General features: G+C 42.5%; 1 protein-coding gene across 1 annotated transcript in view; it reads left to right on the plus strand.

Moving 5' to 3' along the window:
* The window catches only part of ppardb (peroxisome proliferator-activated receptor delta b), a 50,502-nt gene extending 43,978 nt beyond the window's left edge, over positions 1 to 6,524 (plus strand). The window contains exon 6 of the mRNA XM_048611833.1: positions 40 to 6,524. Within this exon, the coding sequence (XP_048467790.1) occupies positions 40 to 287 (248 nt within the window). The 3' untranslated portion in view covers positions 288 to 6,524. The remainder of the gene's footprint in view (positions 1 to 39) is intronic.
* The last annotated feature ends 15,080 nt before the right edge of the window (positions 6,525 to 21,604 follow it).

Below are 21,604 nucleotides of genomic sequence, written 5' to 3' on the forward strand. Positions count from 1 at the left end.
AGTGCTAACAAATTATTTTTTTTCCCTCTTTCAATATAGACCGTCCTGGGCTAATGAGTGTAAAACAGATTGAAGAGATGCAAGACAGTATTCTTCAAGCTTTGAGCCTGCATTTGCAAACCAACCATCCAGACTCTCAATACCTCTTTCCAAAGCTCCTCCAGAAAATGGCTGACTTGCGCCAGCTAGTAACTGAGAATGCGCAACTTGTCCAGAAAATTAAGAAAACTGAAGCAGCCACTTCATTGCATCCCCTGCTACAGGAGATCTACAAAGACATGTATTGACGAACGTTGCACATTCAGTATATAGCTTAATTTTTGCAACCCCTCCCTCCACAACCAAAACCTAACATGGCTCCATTGAATTCTCACCAAAATAAGTCAGTGCAAGATACATAAAATATCTGTAACTATACACTCCTTTTAATCTTCTATCCTTCAGTTGGCTGGTTGCAGCTAACTCAATTTGAAGTCAGCAGAACAAACTATATTGAGTAAACCAGAAAATTGTAGGAATGCATACACATTTGCCACACTACTGACTTATTGCAATAAATAATTTTGTAATTTACACTCTTACAGTACTAAAACCTTCAATTGGTAAATGCAACCTTATTCATAATGAAAATTTTGATTAACTATCCAATGGTACAAAGCATGCTGAGCCCAACAGTATACATCCCCTTTGCTGGTCTTAATTTCTGATAAAATTAAAGGGTATGGAAGTTTCATAAACTGCTGCAATGAATGTGGGTTACACGGCATGACAGTCTGTAGTAGGAAGGAACATATTCCAACAAGTATTTAGTTAAGAACATGCATAAATTTACAGGGCTAGCCATTAATTCTTCCTGATGTGGCATTTTTGGAGTTGGAAGTTTACCACTTTCAAAAGGAGTATGTGCGAAACACAGATTTTTGCCAAAAGTAAGAAGACCTTAGATAAATGCAATTCTTTCTTCATTGGAGAATTTAATTCAAGTTTTCCAAGTCACTTCTTTCGCACTGCTTATCAAATTCTTTTGAAGACGCATTCATAAATTCCCTGTTGAGTAAAATGTCAGATGTGGGGGAATCAGAATCCTTGCTCAACAATTCACAGATGGTTTATGTAAGTTTGTCCTCATGCTATCTGTCGTAGGCTTGGTGTCTTGGACTGTTTGTAGGAGCATTCTTTCCTTGTGGCAAAATGCACCCAAGTAGGTTCACCGGGGTGAGTGAAGAATCTTTAATGAAGCTTTCTATTTACATCATTGAAGACTTTTAGGGTGAAAGAATTGTATTATAAACTTGAGTAAAATATTACCGTAAATAGAAGCCATTAAATTATTTTAATGTTTTTCTAATTAGTATTAAAGTCTCTGGTTGAGCAGAGGTACCTTAATTGCCAAATCTGTGTTTTATCTTTTCATTGTTAATTTGGTATAACTTGGTTTTAGGGTCATGTGGCACAGTGGTAGCATCCCTGGATTCAAGCCCAACCTGCACTGGAGATGTTGTTGCAACATGTTCAAACTGATTGATAAAGATATTTTACACGCTCATGGGACATAGGGTATATCAATCAGTTCTACTTTGTGTGCTGCCTCTGAACGGTACACAGGATGCATCCAGATTTATTCTCTTCTCTCATTTCTATATTGTAGCAGCTTTTTAGAAAGATGTTTTACGTAACTGTATTAATGATTTTGCCCGATCAGTCCAGAATTGCTAAAGGCAAAAATTTTAGAATTTAATTCTCCATAGCCATTTTAACAAGGATTATTCAAGTAATTTGATAGTACAAGTGGAACAAGATTGATAGAGCAATAGGTTTCTGATTACCTGCCAAACCCCACCCTCAGCTACTGCACTGCTATTGATACCTGTCAATACAAAATTGTTATATTCAAATAAAAAAATCATATTGGAAATACATAGCAGCCCATCTTCATTTGAAGGGAGAAAAAAATGAAATAAATTGCAATCATGGGTCCCTTGAAATGTTATCTACTTTTCACACCCTGGTGGACTTGCTTTTCATTTTTGGTTTTATCTAAAATTTCTGGTATTTGCTATTTTGTTACTAACATCGTCATACCAGAAAAGTTCATGCAGCCAAGTGTCTCCAAATTAAAGCTCGTAGTAAATTTAATTCAGTGCAAATGGATGCCAAGTACTGGACAATCTATGCATCAGACATTAAATAATACAGATAAAGCCATAAGTGGAAATTCTTCCTTCTGTTCACACAGTGTACAGTATTACAGTTTAATGATTATATTTTACATTCATTTGTAAATTTGACTTAAGGGTTATAATTTTAGAATTATTTTATTGCTAGTTTCTCTTGAAGGGAATTTGGAAAGGTTTCTGGTGTGTCTGGCTGGTGCTCAGAGTTGGAGATGCTTTCTGGAATTGCCTGTCAGTTCAGTTATTGTGCAGCATAGACTGAGCAGGAGTTGATTGGTTGACCAATGGGCTGTGCTGCAGGACATAATGAAGACTGATACATAATCAGTTCTGGATCTTAAAACTGGGAAGGGCATTTGTAGGGGACTTTGTAATATTGAGACATGATTAAATCATGGAACCCAAATCCAGAAATGAGTTTTGCTGCTGTTTGTTTCAAATAGATGTGAATTTTGTTCATTTTGTTCTTTTTGTTAATTTTTATCTGTTTTCCTGTTGAGGCTGTTAGATTTTGTTTTAAATGTTTTATTCGTTTGCCAATGTTCCCTTCTGGTTATTTCCCAAATATATTCCCTCTCTTCTGTGGGTATAGTTCCAAGAGTATTAGGTACCCACCACTACTTTCTGCAATCAGCTCATCATTTTTATTTCATGCAAGCCTTGATTGCGATGGTTTGACCAGAGGATACATCGAAGCTGAGGCCACTGCTCTGCTAACTTAATGTCCACATTACCCTCCAACAGGAGTACTGGATGGATATCATGAGTGAGGAATACCTTATTTAAGTCATCCCTTCAAATCCTGATGTTATTAAGGTCAATTTCCAATCCAATCCACTTCACTTGAGATCACCAAGCTCTTCCCCTCAGGATAACAGCTCGCCTATATATAAAAATATTTAAGATGACAAAGTGTGCCGCAGTTCTTTTCAGGATTCAAATTTGACCATTTGAAGATTGAACCTAGTGTCTACAAGGCTTATCACTGTGTAAAGTACAGAAATGTAGAAGTGTCCTTATGATAATTTCTATTCTATGGGACCAATGTCAGTGAGCAGTAAAATAGGTAGAAGGAAGGAATGAACAACCAGTAACACGTTATATTCTTAAATCACCGACCATGACATTTGCAGGGGGACCTATATATGTAGTGTGCAGTGGTGGATTTATTTGATCAAGACAGGATTTAACTGCCAAATGCTGTTTTCCGTTAAACACTGGCCACATGTAATTAATAATTAAGTAGGAGCAAATTACTACAGATGCTGGAATCTGAACTGAAAACAAAAAATGCTGGAGATCATAGTGGGTCAGGCAGCATCCATGGAGAGAAAGCAAGCTAATTTTTTTTTTGAAGTCTAGACGACTCTTCATCAGATGAAGAGTCATCTAGACTCAGCGTTAGCTTGCTTTCTCTCCATGGATGCTGACCGACCTGCAGTGATCTCCAACATTATATAACTGTTTACTTTACACAATTGATATCAATATATTGTTCACAATAAATTGAGCGTTTTACCACCTAATTCATATTCAACACTAACCGATTCTGCAGGAGGATTCCTGGAAAATATGAATGCAGATTCTCACCAATAAAAGTAATTACTGTAATCAAAGAAAGCTGACAGATGTTTAAGAAATCTTTAGCTTAAGTGACATTCAGATTTTTAAAAGTCACAAATTAATTAACTTCATGATTTACTATTGACTGACAAATATAAGCAGTTAAGCAAGGAAGAATTGTTTGCCTATTCATGAGCTGAAGAATAGTGTAAGGATTGATGGTGAAGAAATAATGGAAGCTAAACATTGAATAGCCTGTCATATTAATAGTCATAGTTTTTCTCAAATCTTCACATGGAAATTCTCTGGAAAGAGCTGCGCGCAATTAAATGCATAAGAAAATAACATTTGTGGTTTTCTTGTGATATACCTACCCAAATCTTTTTTAAAATTGAAGATCTTGAATTTCTAATAATCCATTCCAAATGTAAAGTTCTGAAAGAAACCAGGATGAATTATTCACATTATTAGTATTTTACCACTCCATTTTTGCACTGTGTGGCATCCTGTTAAGAAATCAAGCATATTTGCTGAATATCACTTGTTGGCAATAAACAACTAATTGACAGCAGGGTAGAAAAATGGGGACTATAAAAGAAAACAAAGTCTGAAATTGATTTATGCACTTTTTAACTCTGCTTCAGACTCTTTATGATTTTATTTGTGTATAAGTGCTCTCCAGGAGCATTACCAATGATATTTGTCTTTGAATTGTCTGTTACATTCTTAAACTGAAAGCGATTTTCCACCAACTTTTTTGTACAAATGTAATGAGCCAATGCAATGATTACAAAAGGCAACTGGGAAAAGGATTTGCGTTTTAAGTCTAATAGACTCTAATACTAATTTAAATAAGTATCAATTATTAGTTTTTGAACTATATAGTTATAACCTTTTTTAAAATCATTTTGTTTGGTATTACTAGAATATTCTATGTGGAAGATGCAATAAATAAGCTTTATCATGTATGTTTTGCTAAACTAATGCATTTTTTAGACTGTGTCTTGTTAAAGATTGTCTTTTTGTCACCTAAACAGAGTGCCTCTGTTTGATTAATGTGGTTTTTTTTGTTAATAAGATTATTTACTTTCACTTACTTTTGTAATATAGGCTATGCACTACCTGGTCATTGTGGTTCTAACGTTGTGCTGTTTGCACTGATAGTATTTTTGTACTAAAAGAGCTTCTTTAAAAACTCTGGTGTAAGAATGTGTTTTATATTGGAACCCAGAAATGTTTAAAAACTGTTAATAACCATTACAGCTCTTTCCTAGTAATCTGTGGAAGCTGAGCTAAAATCACACACACAGTTTACACAGAGATTGTCTGCAACTGTTCCATCTTACTAGCAGAAGAACGTTATCAAAGATGAGGGGACCAGGACATTACCCTTCAATATAGTAATAAAACTGAACAAGTGTTACCTCTTTCAATCCTATTTTTTGCACCAGGAGTTTTCTGGTGTAGTTGCTATACACTTCACTGGCTATGTCTGTCATTGAAACACTAGAAAACAAAAATATGTATTTCTGGCCATGGAGTTGAAAATACATCACTTGTGACCTACATGTCATTTAGCTTTTCCAAATCAACAGTGGAGTGTCAGATGCAGGTGTACACATTGACAGTTGCGCAATTTAAATAGTTGTATTTTTGTCTTACAATGGAAGACAACACCACTTCGTAATCTCTTTGTCGTTTTATTTTAATCGGAGTACTTGGCATGACACGTTCTTGTAATTATGACAGGTAATTGTACATTTGCACTTTTCCCTGGTTTTAAATCCACGTGGACATCTGAATAGATGGGATATAACTTCAATATAGTACCTGCAGAAAACAGACAGGAGTGTCTACTCAGGGCTTTAAAGCACTGTGCCATAATTTGGAATTATTTCAGTACCATAATTTCATTTGTTTATTTTATTATGCAGACAAGACTTCCTTTATTTACATAGTTACTGTGACCAGTATCCGGTTACAAGGTATGTCTATATTCTATGTTCAGAGGTTAGGCACTAAGTTAGTTATTACCTTCATAGGAAAGGATTTCATTATGGTTGAACAAAACAAATGAGGGTTGGTGCCTGGACATGCAAGGTGCTTTATTCATCCATTCATGTTATAATAATACTGATGTCTCAAAATAGATATGGGCAACATTTTTATGTCCCATCTCAGGATAATAAGGTATTTTGATACTGTGTGTAGCTTGTGTGTTATAAATATCCTAAGAAGCATGAAATATATTTCAAAGTAAAAGCTGGAAAAAAATTAAATGACAAAACTGCATATGTTAAAACATGGTATTTTGTATTCATGGTATTCAAGCATTCAATGGCAGATGTTACTAAAATTGCTATTACTCCCAGATGTGATGCCTTTTGCTGAAATTCTGCAGAAAGCAACAAGTTGGAGGCAATACTCTTAAACATTGTTGGATTATCCCATGAAAACTTTTTACCTTTCAATCAGCTATATTAAACAATTTCACCAAGTATTTTTCCACTTAAAAATTGTACCTTTTTAGATTGTGATTTCTCTGAAAATTAAATCTCTGAACTGAACATCAACCAACATAAATCATACTTCTATTTTAATTGGGCCAAAAATAAACTCAGAAGTACATGGACAGTACAGGTGGTTTTCTGTAATATGTGAAGATGATAAATGGCACTGTGACTTGTGGATAAGTGGACTTTCTTGTTCTGTACCTAATGTTAAAAATCACTTTCAAAGCTTTTTACCTTGAGACCAGGCAATTGAAATAAAAAAAGAATAAAGTTGTTGGAAGTTTCTGTTGTTTGAACTGGTGCAAATCTTTTTTTCCCCTGGAAAGAATAATCTCTCCAACTTTTGAGTTACCATTAAGAGGTTCTGATTTATTGTGCCACTGTGCAGGTAAGAAGTGCAAATGAAAGCAGTAAGTAGACTTACTGTTGGTTTAATCGAGTTCAGACATGTCAGCAGCGTAGATGACCTACAATGTAGATTAAATCCCAAGGCCATTCTTAGCCACAGATTTCTACAAATTGGTCGCCTATAGAGAATGCATTCAATTAACATAACTGCTCATAATCAAATGCTCTCAATCATCATATTGTTCTACTACTCTTACAATAGCTACAAAATTTCTCGGTTCTACAGCAACCACAGCTGTGCAGTAACTGGAGTTGCAATAATGATTTATAAAGTGGCAGTTACTTCACTTTCAGATCAGTACTGACTTTTCAGTTACAAAATCTGATTTGTTTTACTCAACCACTGAGCAGTGTTGCAATAGATTCAATTTATTGTAAATCAGAAGCCACAATTGTTTTTCGTATTATATTACATAGAATGTACACAATTGAAACAAGTCTATATTAATGATCCATATGTGAGTCTCTCCAGACCACCTCTCTAACCCTGACCCCTACGATACATTCCAGTCATTCCCCACCTTATTCTTATCTAACTTCACCTCTAAATTATCTGTGCTAATTGTTTCAAGTACTTCATGTGGTAATAAGTTCCATCTCCTCATCACTTCTTTGGTAAATCAGTTTTTCCAAATTCTGTAGTCAGTTCTGACTTAAAAGTAAGCAGACATTAAATGTTCAAGCAGCTAAACTGTAAAGGCAGATTTGTGAATTGACCAATCATAAGAAATAGCCCAACGTGGCTCGAGAAGCAATGGAACTTTTCAATGAATTTCAAAGACAAGCTGTGAGCCGAAAGACACAGGCATTGTAGATTGGCTTAATGATTGTTAACCAAGAAATCTAAAGTAAATAGTCCATATTTGTCGAACCATTGTCCAATGGTTGTCGAACTTAGGTTACTATCCTGATCATTGATGACCAAGCTGTTAGCAGGCTCTGTTGCTTTTGGATCATAACCCACATTGTTTGGAAATGTTAATATCCAAAGTGTTATTGGAGTAACACTTACTCACCAACCTGTAAGACCACTGATGAAACCAGATTTTTCCCCCCCATTAAAACACTGTTGTGTGACAATGACTAAACAGAAATAGAATTGTTGTGTGGGAATGGATTGTTCATTGGCTCAGAATGAAGAGATCACTGGTGTAATCAAAATGAGATTGGTTTACGTCAATCCATTGTCACAGGTATGTGTTTACGGGGAGATTTTGAAACTGAAATGTTAGATGTGATTTATATATATTTGACGTAGATTTTTTTTTAAGAATTTGGATTTTGAACTAGTGGGAAGTAGGTTTTGATCTGTGTATGAGAGGTTAATGATCAACTTGTCAGTTTTTCAGGAGCCAGGATTTTATGAAAGAGAGAAGGGGCTCCTGGGAAGATTTTTACCAGTGAGCAGAGTAAACATTGAAAATCATTAACTTGCGTTCAGTTTGAAGGATTGGGAGTTTGTATTTTTTAGGGGGAAAACTTATAGCCTGGAAGGTTTGTTAGCAGGTTTCATAAGGCCTAGTTGGAGTTAGATGTAAATATCCAACCTCCTCCGTGCACCCCTGCCCCCCCCAAAGGCAGAAGAAAAGAGATAATATAGAAGAGTTATGAAATAGGTTAACTCCATGTAAGGGTTTTAATTGAATGCTCCAAAGAGTTTGTGTAGAACATGGCAGGAGTTCTTCAAAGATAAGAAAGTTTGCGCTAAGTTGTGTGACTAAACAAGAGGCTATCAAGCTCTCCAGACTGGTAATTGAAAGAAACAGGTGAAACCCATAGATGTGATGGAGACAGGAGTTCTGTAATATGGTGTTGGTATAGAAGGGATTGTCCTGTGTTTTGAAATATTTTATATTGTGGTGTGTAAATAGTTTGGTTTATTCTATTTTATCTTGATTTCTTTGGTGTAATAACCTTCTATTTTATTGTTAAAGCCAAATCTGCAGCATTCTGTACTTGTGTTTCAGAGAAAGACTGCTGAGTTCATAATCTTAGTTTTAAAAAACTGACACGTCATATTTCAATCTGGGATCTTACTTGTCCAGTAATAACATCAGCTGGGATCATAGCACCTTACAAGGATATTGCAGGCAGATTGGATTATCCATGAGATGTGAACATGCGCCTCTGATTTTTGGGAGTGATTTTTTGAAAATGAGTGTTAAGGGGAACAGAGTATGTGGATAAAAAGGTGTACAGCTGGATGAACACAGCAGGCCAATCAGCATCAGAGGAGCAGGAAAGCTGATGTTTCGGGTCTAGACCCTTCAGAAATGGGGGAGGGGAAGGGGATTCTGAAATAAATAGGGAGAGAGGGGGAGGAGGATAGAAGATGGATAGAGGAGAACATAGGTGGAGAGGAGACAAGACCGGTCAAAGAGGTGGGGATGGAGCCAGTAAAAGTGAGTGTAGGTGGGGAGTTAGGGAGGAGATAGGCCAATCCAGGGAGGACGGACAGGTCAAGGGGGCGGGATGAGGTTAGTAGGTAGGAGATGGGGGTGGAGTTTGAGGTGGGAGGAGGGGATAGGTGGGAGGCCGAACAGGTTAGGGAGGCGGGGACAAGCTGGCCGGTTTTGGGATGCGGTTGGGGGAGGGGAGATTTTGAAGCTTGTGAAGTCCACATTGATACCACTGGGCTGCAGGGTTCCCAAGCAGAATATGAGGTGCTGTTCCTGCAACCTTCGGGTGGCATCGTTGTGGCACTGCAGGAGGCCCAGGATGGACATGTCGTCTGAGGAATGGGAGGGGGAGTTGTTTAGTGCGAACCGAGCGTAGGTGTTCTGCAAAGCGGTCACCAAGCCTCCGCTTGGTTTCCCCGATGTAGAGGAGGCCACAACGGGAACAGCGGATACAGTATACCACATTAGCAGATGTGCAGGTGAACATCTGCTTGATGTGGAAAGTCTTCTTGGGGCCTGGGATGGGGGTGAGGGGGCAGGTGTAGCACTTCCTGCGGTTGCAGGGAAAAGTGCCGGGTGTGGTGGGGCTGGTGGGGAGTGGGGAGTGTGGAGCGGACAAGGGAGTCCCGGAGAGAGTGGTTCCTCCAGAAAGCAGATGAGGGTGGGGAAGGAAAGATGTCTTTGGTGGTGGGGTCGGATTGCAGATGGCGGAAGTTTCGGACGATGATGCGTTGGATCCGGAGGTTGGTGGGGTGGTACGTGAGGATGAGGGGGATTCTGCTTTGGTTGTTATTGCGGGCAGGGGGTGTGAGGGATGAAATGCGGGAGACACGGTCGAGGGGGTTCTCAACATCTGGGGGGGGGGGGGGGGGGGGGGGGGTCCGGCCCTGAAAAGAGGGGATCTCTGGGGGGGTGGGGGGGGGAATGCCCCATCTTGGGAGCAGATGCGGCAGAGGCGAAGGAATTGGGAATAGGGGATGGCATTTTTGCAGGAAGGTGGATGGGAGGAGGTGTATTCTAGGTAGCTGTGGGAGTTGGTAGGCTTGAAATGGATTTTGGTTTCCAGGTGGTTGCCAGACGTGGAAATAGAGAGGTCCAGGAAGGAGAGAGAGGTATCAGAGATGGTCCAGGTGAACTTAAGGTTGGCATGAAAGGTGTTGGTGAAGTGGATGAACTGTTCAAGCTCCTTGTGGGAGCATGAGCCAGCGCCGATACAGTCATCAATGAAACGGAGGAAGAGGTGTGGTTTAGGGCCAGTGTAGCTACGGAAGAGGGATTGTTCAACATAACCTACAAAGAAGCAGGCACAGCTTGGGCCCATGTGGGTACCCATGGCCACCCCCTTTGTCTGTAGGAAGTGGAAGGAGTTGAAAGAGAAGTTGTTAAGGGTGAGGACGAGTTTGGCTAAGTGGATGAGAGTGTCAGTGGAGGGGGACTGGCTGGGCCTGCGGGAGAGGAAGAAGCGGAGGGCCTTCAGGCCATCTGCATGGGGAATGCAGGTGTATAGGGACTGGACATCCATGGTAAAGATGAGGTGTTGGGGACCAGGGAATTGGAAGTTTTGGAAGAAGTGGAGGGTGTGGGTCGTGTCGTGTCACGGACGTAGGTAGGGAGTTCCTGGACCAAGGGGGAGAAAATGGAGTCGAGCTAGGTGGAGATAAGTTCGGTGGGGCAGGAGCAGGCAGAGACAATGTGTTGACCAGGGCAGTCAGGTTTGTGGATTTTGGGAAGGAGATAGAAGCAGGCGGTTCGGGGTTGGGGAGCGATGAGATTGGAGGCTGTGGGTGGGAGGTCACCTGAGGTAGATATTGTTTGAACTTCGAGCATTGCCTTTTTAGGTTATTCATGTGTTGTCTGGAACAGGATATTTCTAAGACCCTGCAGATTCCTCAACCAGTGTACACAGTATTAATTTACCCAGATATCTTAGCATATATCAGGAAAGATGTGGAGGTATCAATGTTGGACTGGGATGGACAAAGTTGGAAATCAGCCAACACCAGGCTATAGTCCAATAAGTTTATTTGATATCACAAGCTTTTGGAGTGTTGCCCCTTTGTCGGGTGAAGTCAGAGAGTAGCACATGGGCACAGAATTTATAGGCAGAGAGATCAATGGTCAGAGAAATTAAAAAATCATACAAATGGTGTGAGTGGAGTGTTGACAGGCTGAATAATAGGTCTCTGCAGGTGATTAAGAGTGTCAGACAGTGTGTGTAAAGTGTCAACAGCTGAATAACCAGCGAACGGATGACCTATAATCCAATTAAATGAGGCAGAGAGATAATTACAAAATAATTAAGAACAAAGTGGTGCTGGAGACAAACCAGATGACTGGAATAACATGACAGGTATAAGAGTCGCATGCTGAGGGTCTAACCAAAGTAATAAGTAATCCAAAACTGTACAAACTAATTAAGGTAGAGAGATCATAATTTATCAAAGTGATGGTGTCAAAACAGGGCTGTAAGGAAAACTTTACAGGTACAGATCTGTCACACCATCTTGATTTTACTGTCATGTGTATCAAAATACAGTGAAAAGCTTTGTTTACGAGCAGTACAGGCAGATCACAGCAAGCAAAGAATGTACAGATCAAAAAGACACAGAGGCTACAGGTTACATTATTTGAGGCTAGAGTTCATCCAACAGTCTGATAATGGCCGGAAGGAAGCTGTTCCTGAACCTGTTCAGGCTTCAGTATCTTTTGCCTGATGGAAGAAGTGGTAGGAGATCATTTGCAGAGATCTATTATTCAGCCTGTCGACACTCCACTCACACTATTTGTATGATCTTTTGATCTCTCTGTGTCTGTGTGCTATTCTCTCACTTCACCTGACAAAGGGGCAATGGTCTGAAAGCTTGTGATCTCAAATAAACTTTGTTGCACTATAACCTGGTGTTGTTTGACGTCTGACCTTGTATCAGGAAAGGACTACACAGCACGAGTCTGCAGTCAGTGAACCAGGTCATAACTATTTGAAGACAACAAAGGTTAAGAGTTAGACTTTACACTTTTAACAACTCTATTTCTAGCTATCTGATTCTTTAGCAAACTTAAAATACTTCCCAGGGACTCATAAATTTTGCTAGTCTGTTGGATTGTTCAGTCTGTTCCTCTCCTCATGAGTTGACTCTCTCTGGTTGGAGAGCAAGCTGCTCTGGTCACTGCTGTATCCTGACAAGTCTTTAGGTAGGTTAGAGAGTCGGGGTACCCCCATGTCCTGCTGGGCTGCGTTCTTATACCCTCCTGGAACTTGACCAAAGCCAAATTAATTGGCTTTATCCCCTCGAGATGCTGCTTAACAGTAACCCTTTTGATGTGTCTGCTCTTAGGCCTGGAAGTCTGGTTTCATCCAAGAATATACACTTGGGTCTTTTGTCTCACTGAGGCATGTTTGCCCATGCATCTAGTATTTTTTTGTTTGTCAGGAAGGGTTGAATTGCCTTTTCACACTTCCTAATGTGTCTCCTGATGCCTCCCTGGTTTCAATTGTCTTGATTCGGATCTTGCAGAGACTTGTCCTGAGGCAGAATTGTCTCTTGTGTCTGTTTTGGCTTATACATTCCCAGCATACTTGGCTTTTTTGCCAACTTTGATGCCCTGTTTATTTCAGTTCCTGTGCCTGTATTTCTGGCCTCCTTTCTTGATGATTTTTATTTCCCTTGAGCAGTCGCTACACATGATGCAATAAACAATTAAAATAAAACTTGAGGAGAACCTTGACCCCTTTATCCTATTCAGATGGATTCAGATCAGATTCAAGATATAGGTTCACTATCTGCAATTCTCTTTTGGATTCATTTGTGATGATCTTATATTTATGGCTTTTGCCTGAAAGCAAAATAACTCTTTAGCTGCTGTATCAAACTCATTTGTAATCTTGAAGATCCCAACAGGTCACATCTTAGTTTTTATTTACAGAAAAGATTCCCAGTATGTTTAATCTTTCTTGATCAGTATAATCTTTCAATGTCGATACCATTCTAGTTAACTTTTTTGCACTTTCTCCAGTGTGTCTGTATCCGGTTGATAACATGGAGGCTAGTGCTGTTCACAATACTCCTTTAAATAAGTGGGCTAAAAAAAAGGTTCAATGTATGTTTAACGTGACCCCTCTATTTTATAATTTATCCGTCTAGAAGTTAACCCAGTGCTTTCTTTGCTTTTGTTAGAGTCTTACTAACCAGCGTTGCTACTTTTCAAATTTTCTCCATGAAATAATGGCCCAGATTTTCCGATTGTCAATAGCTGTTCCTCCAGCATAGATGGGAGTTGCTCGTGAAGACCCTGCAGAATCCCTATTGAGGCACATTCTGAAGGAATTACCTGGGATAATGAAGATGTTGCTGGGCAATTCTCTAACCCTAGAACCATTTGAAAATCCCCATTCAAACTGGAGGGTTCTGATGAAATTAGGTAAACATTATTACTCAGGTAAATGGGACTATTAAATACATAGTTCCACAACTCCTGAGTAACTATTAAACAGACATCCCTACTTACCTCATACTTCTACGTTTTCCACCCAGACCCCTTGCAATCCCAGAACCTCACCCAACTCCTCTGCCATTGGACCCAAGTTAACACTCACCCACCCCATCTGCTAGACTTGACTTGCAACTCCTATAATGCCATCAGACCTAACAAGACATCCCCCTTTCCATCTCTGCAGACCTGCCCAAATAGATCTGATTTCTCCCACCCACTCTGCTCTATCCTAAATACTGCATAACTAAGCTTTCCACCTGGCACCCTACCCACTTGACATCCTAGCCATGTGTCTCCTTAGACCCTACCTAGCTGGCACCCTATCCTTTCTGCTCATCTGGCATCTTACCCTGGCACCCTATCTCCCAGCACCCCCTCAGTTATTTGATGTACTTACTATTTGACAGCAGCTATCAAAATGGCTGCCTGGATCTTTAAATGTCAGAATATGGCAGTTGACAACTATGGAAAGGGGTATGGTTTGCCTTCCTCTGATAGATCTGTATTATGAAAGAACTGTCAGAACAGACGTACAGCTTGTTATTTCCAAGAGAGACCTGATCTGAATCTCCTGTCTGAAATGTGGCGTTCCCTATTTGGTTCAAAGTCAAAAAGGCTGGGTGTAGAATCTGCTTGAGATTGCCACTTCTCAGAAATTCTGACCTGACATCACCACTCTCTTAGTGACATTCAAACCTTCCAGCAGTAGTGTGTGAAGACTTTTGAAGCACATAGAATTGTCATATTTTAAAAGGACTATTTGAGTTTTAGTAACCTCAATGGCCCTTGTAATGCCGAATGTGACAATATCATCATTGGTACTTAAAGCCTTGCTGACTTTGTTGAAGATTTGATTATCCAATCAGATAAACCTGTTAGTGTTTTAGGTGCAGCTCCTTCCTCAGAGTGGTTGTACAGATCCAGTGTTTTCTATTCTTGTTTCACATTTCCAGTGACTGTATTTACAAGATGTACCATAGTAATTCACCAAGGCTCCTTAAACAGCACTTTCCAAACCCATGACTACGACCATCTAGCTGGACAAGGGTAGCAGGTACATGGGAACACCACCATCTACAAGATCCCTTCTAAGCTACACAGACTTGGAAATATATTGCCATTCCTTCAGTGTCACTGGTCAAAATCTGGAACTCCCTCCTTAATGGCATTGTGGGTGCACCAAACAGTCTGCAGTGGTTCAAGAAAGCAGCTCATCACCACCTCATCTAGGGCAACTAAGGATGGGCAATGAATCCTGGCCCAGTTGGTGAGTGATTAAGAAAAGCTAACAAGTTTTGACATCTTAATCGAAACAAGTGACTGAGTGGACCTATTAAAATTGTGAAGGAAATAACTGGGTGACATAAAACCAAAGAACCGCAGAAGCTGGAGATCTGAAATGAAGACAGAAAATGCTGAAACAGCTTATTAAATCCAATAGGATATCTTTTGAACATATCTTCAGTTCCGTGCTACTCTTGTTTGGATTTAAGGAAAATACTGTGGATACTGGAAATCTGAAATAAAAACAGTGCTTGAGAAACTCAGCAGGCCTGACAACATGTGTAGAAAGAGAAACAGGAGTTTAATGATTTGCATCTGATATGACTTCTTCACAACTGAACGGGGTTGAAAAATAGTGTGAAACAACAAGTGAAAGAGATTGCAAGGGTGTTGGAGGGAGAGACAAAGGAGGTGAAGGAGATGAGACACGTAAGATGTGTGAGAAAAAGAAAATAGATTAATTCAGAAGAGCAAAGTAAGTAAGGCACAAAGCCAGACACACTCTGTGGGAAGGGATGGAGAATGTAAGAAAATTTGAGGAAACAGAGGTGGATCTCACTGTTGAGACTTAGAGGCTATAAAATGCCCAAGGGAAAATGAGGTGTTGTTACTTCAGCTTGTGTTATGCCTCATTGGAACATTGTGATAGTTCCAGGATAAAAATGTAAGTATAACAGCATGGTGGATAATAAACAGAACTCTACAGTACACTGCCATATACAGTCCAGGTACAGTACAGACTTTGTATTGCAAAAATATACTTTATTCATAAAATTCTTGATGTACATAGGTACAAAAGCAGTTTCTGTAAGTCTTTGCATATAAAGAAAAAACAAACATCGGAATTTGACATTCCCTGCAGTTACAAAAACCAAAGGCATTTCCTACTCATGCAGGCCGGTGTTTACATACATTTGAGTCAAAATGAGGGTCTGATTAACTGAATGGACACTCGTTATACTTTGGCAGAAGGACCTTAGATAGTGGTCTTGTCCCATTGTGCCTTGGTAGCACCTGCTCCAAGCTTTAACGCATCCCTCAGCATACAGTCCTGGACTTGGAATGTGCCAATCTGTAATACTTGGTCGCAGTCAACTCTTTGCACTGGAAAAACAGCAAGTTTCAGGCAGACAAAATAACTTTTTCACCGAGTTGATGGTCTTCCAGGCACGGTTGATGTATGTCTTGGTGTACGCCTTGGGGAACAGACTGTAAAACACCAAGTCCTTTGTCACGGAGCTGCTTGGGATGAACCTCGACAAAAACCACTGCACGTCTCTCCAGACTTCCTTTGCAAAAGCATATTCCAGAAGGAGATGTGTGACAATCTCCTTGTAACCCCCTGCAGTCACCTTTGAGGGCTGTGTTTGGTGGCATAGAGAGGCAGGGCATGCATGAAGGATCAGGTGGGTAGTGCCCTTCCCACCACCAGCCAAGCTACGTCTTGGTGCTTGTTGGAAAGTTTTGGCAAGGGAGCATTCTGCCAAAAGACTTTGACAGTCTGCTCAGGGAACCATGCAACAGGATTAACTCTCTCCTTTCCCACAAGGTCTCGAAGATACTATGTGCTGACCACTTCCTGACGGACTTGTGGTCAAAGATGTTTTCCTTTACAAATTGTTCCACGAGGGACAGGTGATACGGAACGGTCCAACTTCTTGGAGTGTACCACGGCAGCAAGGTCAGGCCTATTCTTCATAACACTGTGAATAGACAGAAGCTCAGTATGTGGTGACACTGGGTGTTTGTGCACTGAGAGTCTACAGACAGCCTGATGCAGCCACGCAGAAAAGTGGCCATCAGGTGGCATTGGGTACGTCATCCCCATCCAGACCTTTGTACACGGTGTCCCTGTAAACATGGTCCATCTTTGACCTCCAGATGAAGTGGAAGATGGCTCGGGTGACTGCAGTGGTGCAGGCTCGGGGAATAGGCCATACAGCAGCACGAGAAGTATCTCACACCTGATGACCAGGTTTCTTCTTGCAATAGAGAGGAGGTAGTGCTCCCAGCTGCTCAGTTTCTGCCTAACCTTGGCATTACGCTCCTCCCAAGTTTTAGCGCCCATCCCCTCCAAACCATATTCCCTGTACCTTCAGGTAATCTGTCCTGACGGTGATGGATATAAAGGATTGTCCAGCCCAGTTCCCAAAGAACTTGGCCTCACTCTTGCCTCAGTTTATCTTGGCCTCCAGGGCCAGTTTGAACTGGTTTCAGATGCTCATGAGTCTGCGCAGTGACTGTGGGTCTGAGCAGAAAACGGTGACGTCATCCATGTACAGGGAGGCTCTGACCTACAGGCCTCTGCTGCCTAGAATAGTCACTGCTCTCAGGCTCACATCCTTCCTGATGGACTCGGGGAAAAAGCTCTATAGAAAACATAGGCAAGGCAGAAGAGAGTGGGCAGCCCTGTCTGACTCCAAATCTGACCAGGAAGCTTTCTGTTTCCCACCCATTGATTGAAACTGCACTACTAATATTGATGTACAGCAGTCTGATCTAATTGTGGATTTCCTCCCCAAAATCCATTTTGGAGAGCCCGTTCCTCCTGTGGGTGTGTGATATCCTGTCAAAGGCCTTCTCCTGGCCCAGGCTAATGAGGCAGGTATCCAGCCCCTGTCCTGCATAACGGCGGTCATATGCCTGAGGACTGCAATGCTCTCTGAGATCTTCCTGGTAGAGGACAGGTTTGGTTGGGGTGAATCCCTGATCCCAGAGCAGACCTGACCCAATTGGCGATGACCTTAGACAGGATTTTATAATCAACATTTGTGTGAAATTGATCGCCAATTTCTAGTTTCCTGCGCCCCCCGCACCTCTTTTGCTTGTAGATGAGGATAATGATACCTTTCCTCATGGACTCACACAGGCCACTTGCCAGATGCACACTGTTGTACACCTCCAGCAAGTCACAGAATTTTTTTCTTGCAAAAATATGCATTGTTCATTAAAAAAAAACTTTATGTACACACACAGTTACTCAAGCAGTTCAGATCTGTACAGTCTTTGCATACGGAGAGAAAGACATATACTGGGATTTGACTTTCTCAATGGTTACAACAAACCCAGAGGCAATACTTAATTAAGAAAGGTAGTATTTACATGTATCTGAGGCAGTGGGAGGGTCCAGTAACTAAACAGCCCCCCTTTATACTTTGGCAGAAAGACTTCAGATAGTGGTCTTTCCCCACTGTGCCTTGCCGACAGCTGCCCCAAGCTTTACTGCATCCCTCAGCATGTCGTCCTGGACCTTGGAACGAGCTAGTCTGCAACACTTGGTTGGGGTCAAATGTTTGCACTGAAAGACCAAAATGTTTCAGGCAGACCAGAGTACTGAGTTGATGGCCATCCATGTGCAGTCATTGCTTGTCTCAGTGTGTGTCCCGGGGAACAGACTGTAGAGTAGAGAGCCAGAGTCCGACATCATGGAGCTGCTCGGTATGAACCTCAACAAAAACCACTGCATCTTCCTCCAGATGTTCTTTGCAAAGGCACATCCCAAAAGGAGACAGTCTCTTCCTCCCCAGCAGCCATTTCGATGGCAGCATGCGGTGATGCAGACTGAACGTGAAGGATCTCACAGGTACTGCCCTTCTCACCACCAGCCAAACAATGCCTTGGTGCTTGTTTGAAAATTCTGGCGATGAGGCATTCTGCCAAATGAATTTGAAAGTCTGCTCAGGGAATAATCCGTCAGGATCCACCCTCTCCTTCTCTTGCAGGGTCTCGAGGAGGCTTCATGCTGACCACTGCCTGATGCCTCTGATCAAAGGCGTTTCTTTCACAATTTTTTCCATAAGTGGTAGGTGATACATCACACTCCAACTACTTGGAGCATCCCCTGGCAACGAGGCCAGACCTATCCTTTGAAACTCCAGTAGAACCTCAATACATAGTGACACTTGGTGTTTATGTAGCGAGGGTCTACATACAGTCTAATACAGCCATATACAAAGGTGGCCATCAGGATAAGGACGGCACTGGGAACATTCTCCACACCCCCTTTCCCCTCCCCATCTAGGGCTTTGTAGATGGTGTCCCTTCAGACCCAGTCCATCTTTGACCTCCAGATGGAGTGGAAGATAGCTCAGGTTACTACAGTAGTGCAGGCCCTGGGAATAGGCCAGACCTATACAACATACAACAACACCGAAAGTATTTCACACCTGATGACCAGGTTTCTTCCCTCAATGGAGATGGACCGGTGCACCCATCTGCCCCAATTTCTGCCTCACCTTTGTGATACGTTCCTCCCACGTTCTGGCATACGCCCTGGCCCATCTGAACCATGTATCCAGCACCATCTATCCTGACAGTGACGGGAATAAAGAATTGGTCAGCCCAGTTCCCAAAGAACACGGCGTCTCTCGCCTCAATTTACCTTAGCCTCCAAGGCCAGTTTAAACTGGTTGCAGATGTTTGTGAGTCTGCGCACTGACCACAGATCCGAGAAGAAAATGGCAACATTATCCATGTACAGGGAGGCTTTGATCTGCAAGCCTCTGCTGCCTGGAATAGTCACTGCTCTCAGGCTCACATCCTTCCTGATGGACTCTGCAGCCCGCAGACAAGGCAGGAGAGTGCGGGCAGCCCTGTCTGACTTTGGATCTGATCAGGAGGCTTTCTCATTCCCACTTATGATTGAGAATGCACTACTGATGTTTGTGTAGAGCAGTTGAATCCAATTCAGATACAGTACAGTGTACTGCCAGATACAGGGCATGTACACCTTTCAAAACAGCACAGCTGACATAGCTTGCTTCTTCCATTACTGATTGTCCCACCCACTGTGGTTGACAGGGCCCTATCAATTGCCTGTATTTCTGTCTTCCCCCTTCCTGTCACTCTCAACAGCGTGATTGTGTCCCCTTTGTCCTCACTTTTCATTCCACCAGCCTCCGTATTTAAAGGATCATTCTCCACCATTTCAGACAACTCCAGCAGAACGCCAACACCAAACAGATCTTCCCCCCACTTGCCCTGTCTGCATTTGGCAGAGATCACTCTGTCCAGGACACCCTCGTCCATTCCACAGCCACCGATACCACCCTCCTCTCCACGGCACCTTCCCATGTAACCGCAGAAGGTGCAACACCTGCCCCTTCACCTCCTCCCTGCTCATCATCCAAGGGCCTAAACAGTCTTTCCAGGTGAACCAACATTATATCTGTACCTCCTCCAATCTTGTATATTGTATTCGCTGCACCCAGTGTGACCTACTCTACATTGGAGAAACCAAATGCAGACTGAGTGACCGCTTTGTGAAACACCTCCAGTCTGTGCGCAAGCAGGACTCCGACCTTCCTGTAGCCGGTCATTTTAAAACAGCATCCTGCTCACATGCCCACATGTCTGTCCTCAGCATGCTGCAGTGTTCCAGTGAATCACAGCACAAACTGGAGGAACAACATCTTATCTTCAGACTACAACACAGCGTGGAGCTGGAGCAACACAGCAGCTCAGGCATCATCAGAGGAACAGGAAAGCTGACGTTTCGGGTCGGGACCCTTCCTCAGAAATGGTGGGGGGGAAGGGAGCTCTGAAATAAATAGAGAGAGGAGGGGTAGGGCTGGGGAAGGTAGGTGGGATGGTGATTGGTGAGTGCAGGTAGAGAGTAGTGGGCATTGGTCAGTGAGGTGGGAGGACCGTAGAGGTGGGAGAGAAGATGGACAGGTTGTGTCAGGTCAAGGTGGTGAGGATGAGAGGCAGGGTTGGTCATGGGATGAGCCTGGGGGTGGGGAGATTTTGAAACTAGTAAAGTCCACATTGAGACCATTGGGCTGTGGTCTCCCAAGGCGGAATATGAGGTGCTGCTCCTCCAGTTTGCACGTGGTGTCATTGTGACACTGGAGGAGGCCCAGGATGGACATGTCGCCCAGGAAGTGGGAGGCGGAGTTGAAATGGTTCGCGACTGGAAGGTGTTGTCGTTTGTTCTGAGCAGAGCGCAGGTGCTCTACAAAGCGGTCTCCGAGCCTCCGCTTGGTCTCACCGATGTAGAGGAGGCCACATCGGGAGCAGCGGATGCAGTAGACCACATTGGCGGGTGTGCAGGTTAACCTCTGTCTGATGTGAAAGATTTTTATGGTTACTTGGATGGAGGTGAGGCGGGGAGGTGTAGGGGCAGATGTAGTACTTCCTGCAGTTGCAGGGAAAGGTGCCGGGGGTGGTGGGACTGGTGGAGAGTGTGGAGCGGACGAGGGAGTCGTGTAGAGAGCAGGCCCTACAGAAGGCAGATAGGGGTGGGGAGGGAAATATATCATTGGTTGTGGGGTTAGATTGGAGGTGGCGGAAGTGGCAGTGAATGATACATTGAATATGGAGGTTAGTGGGGTGATATGTGAGGACAAGGGGATTCTGTTTTTGTTTTTGTTGCGGGGAGGGGATGTGAGGGCAGAGGTGTGGGAAATGCAAGAGATGCGGTTGAGAGCATTTTCGACCACTTAAGGTGGGAAGTTGCGGTCCTTCAAATAGGAGGACATCTGGGATGTTCGGGAGTGGAACGCCCCATCTTGGGAGCAGATGCGGCAGAAGTAGAGGAATTAGGAATAGAGAATCACATTCTTGCAGGAAGGTGGGTGAGAGGAGGTGTAGTCTAGGTAGTTGTGGGAGTCGGTGGGCTTGAAATAGATGTCAGTTTTGAGGCGGTCAGCAGAGATGGAGACGGAGAGGTCCAGGAAGGAGAAGGAGGTATCAGAGATGGTCCAGATGAACTTGCTGTTGGGGTGAAAGGTGTCAGTAAAGTGGATGAACTGTTCAAGCTCCTTGTAAGAGC

The sequence above is a fragment of the Rhincodon typus genome, chromosome 25 (assembly GCF_021869965.1).
Source record: "Rhincodon typus isolate 14 chromosome 25, sRhiTyp1.1, whole genome shotgun sequence".
NCBI classification, from domain to species: Eukaryota; Metazoa; Chordata; class Chondrichthyes; order Orectolobiformes; family Rhincodontidae; genus Rhincodon; species Rhincodon typus.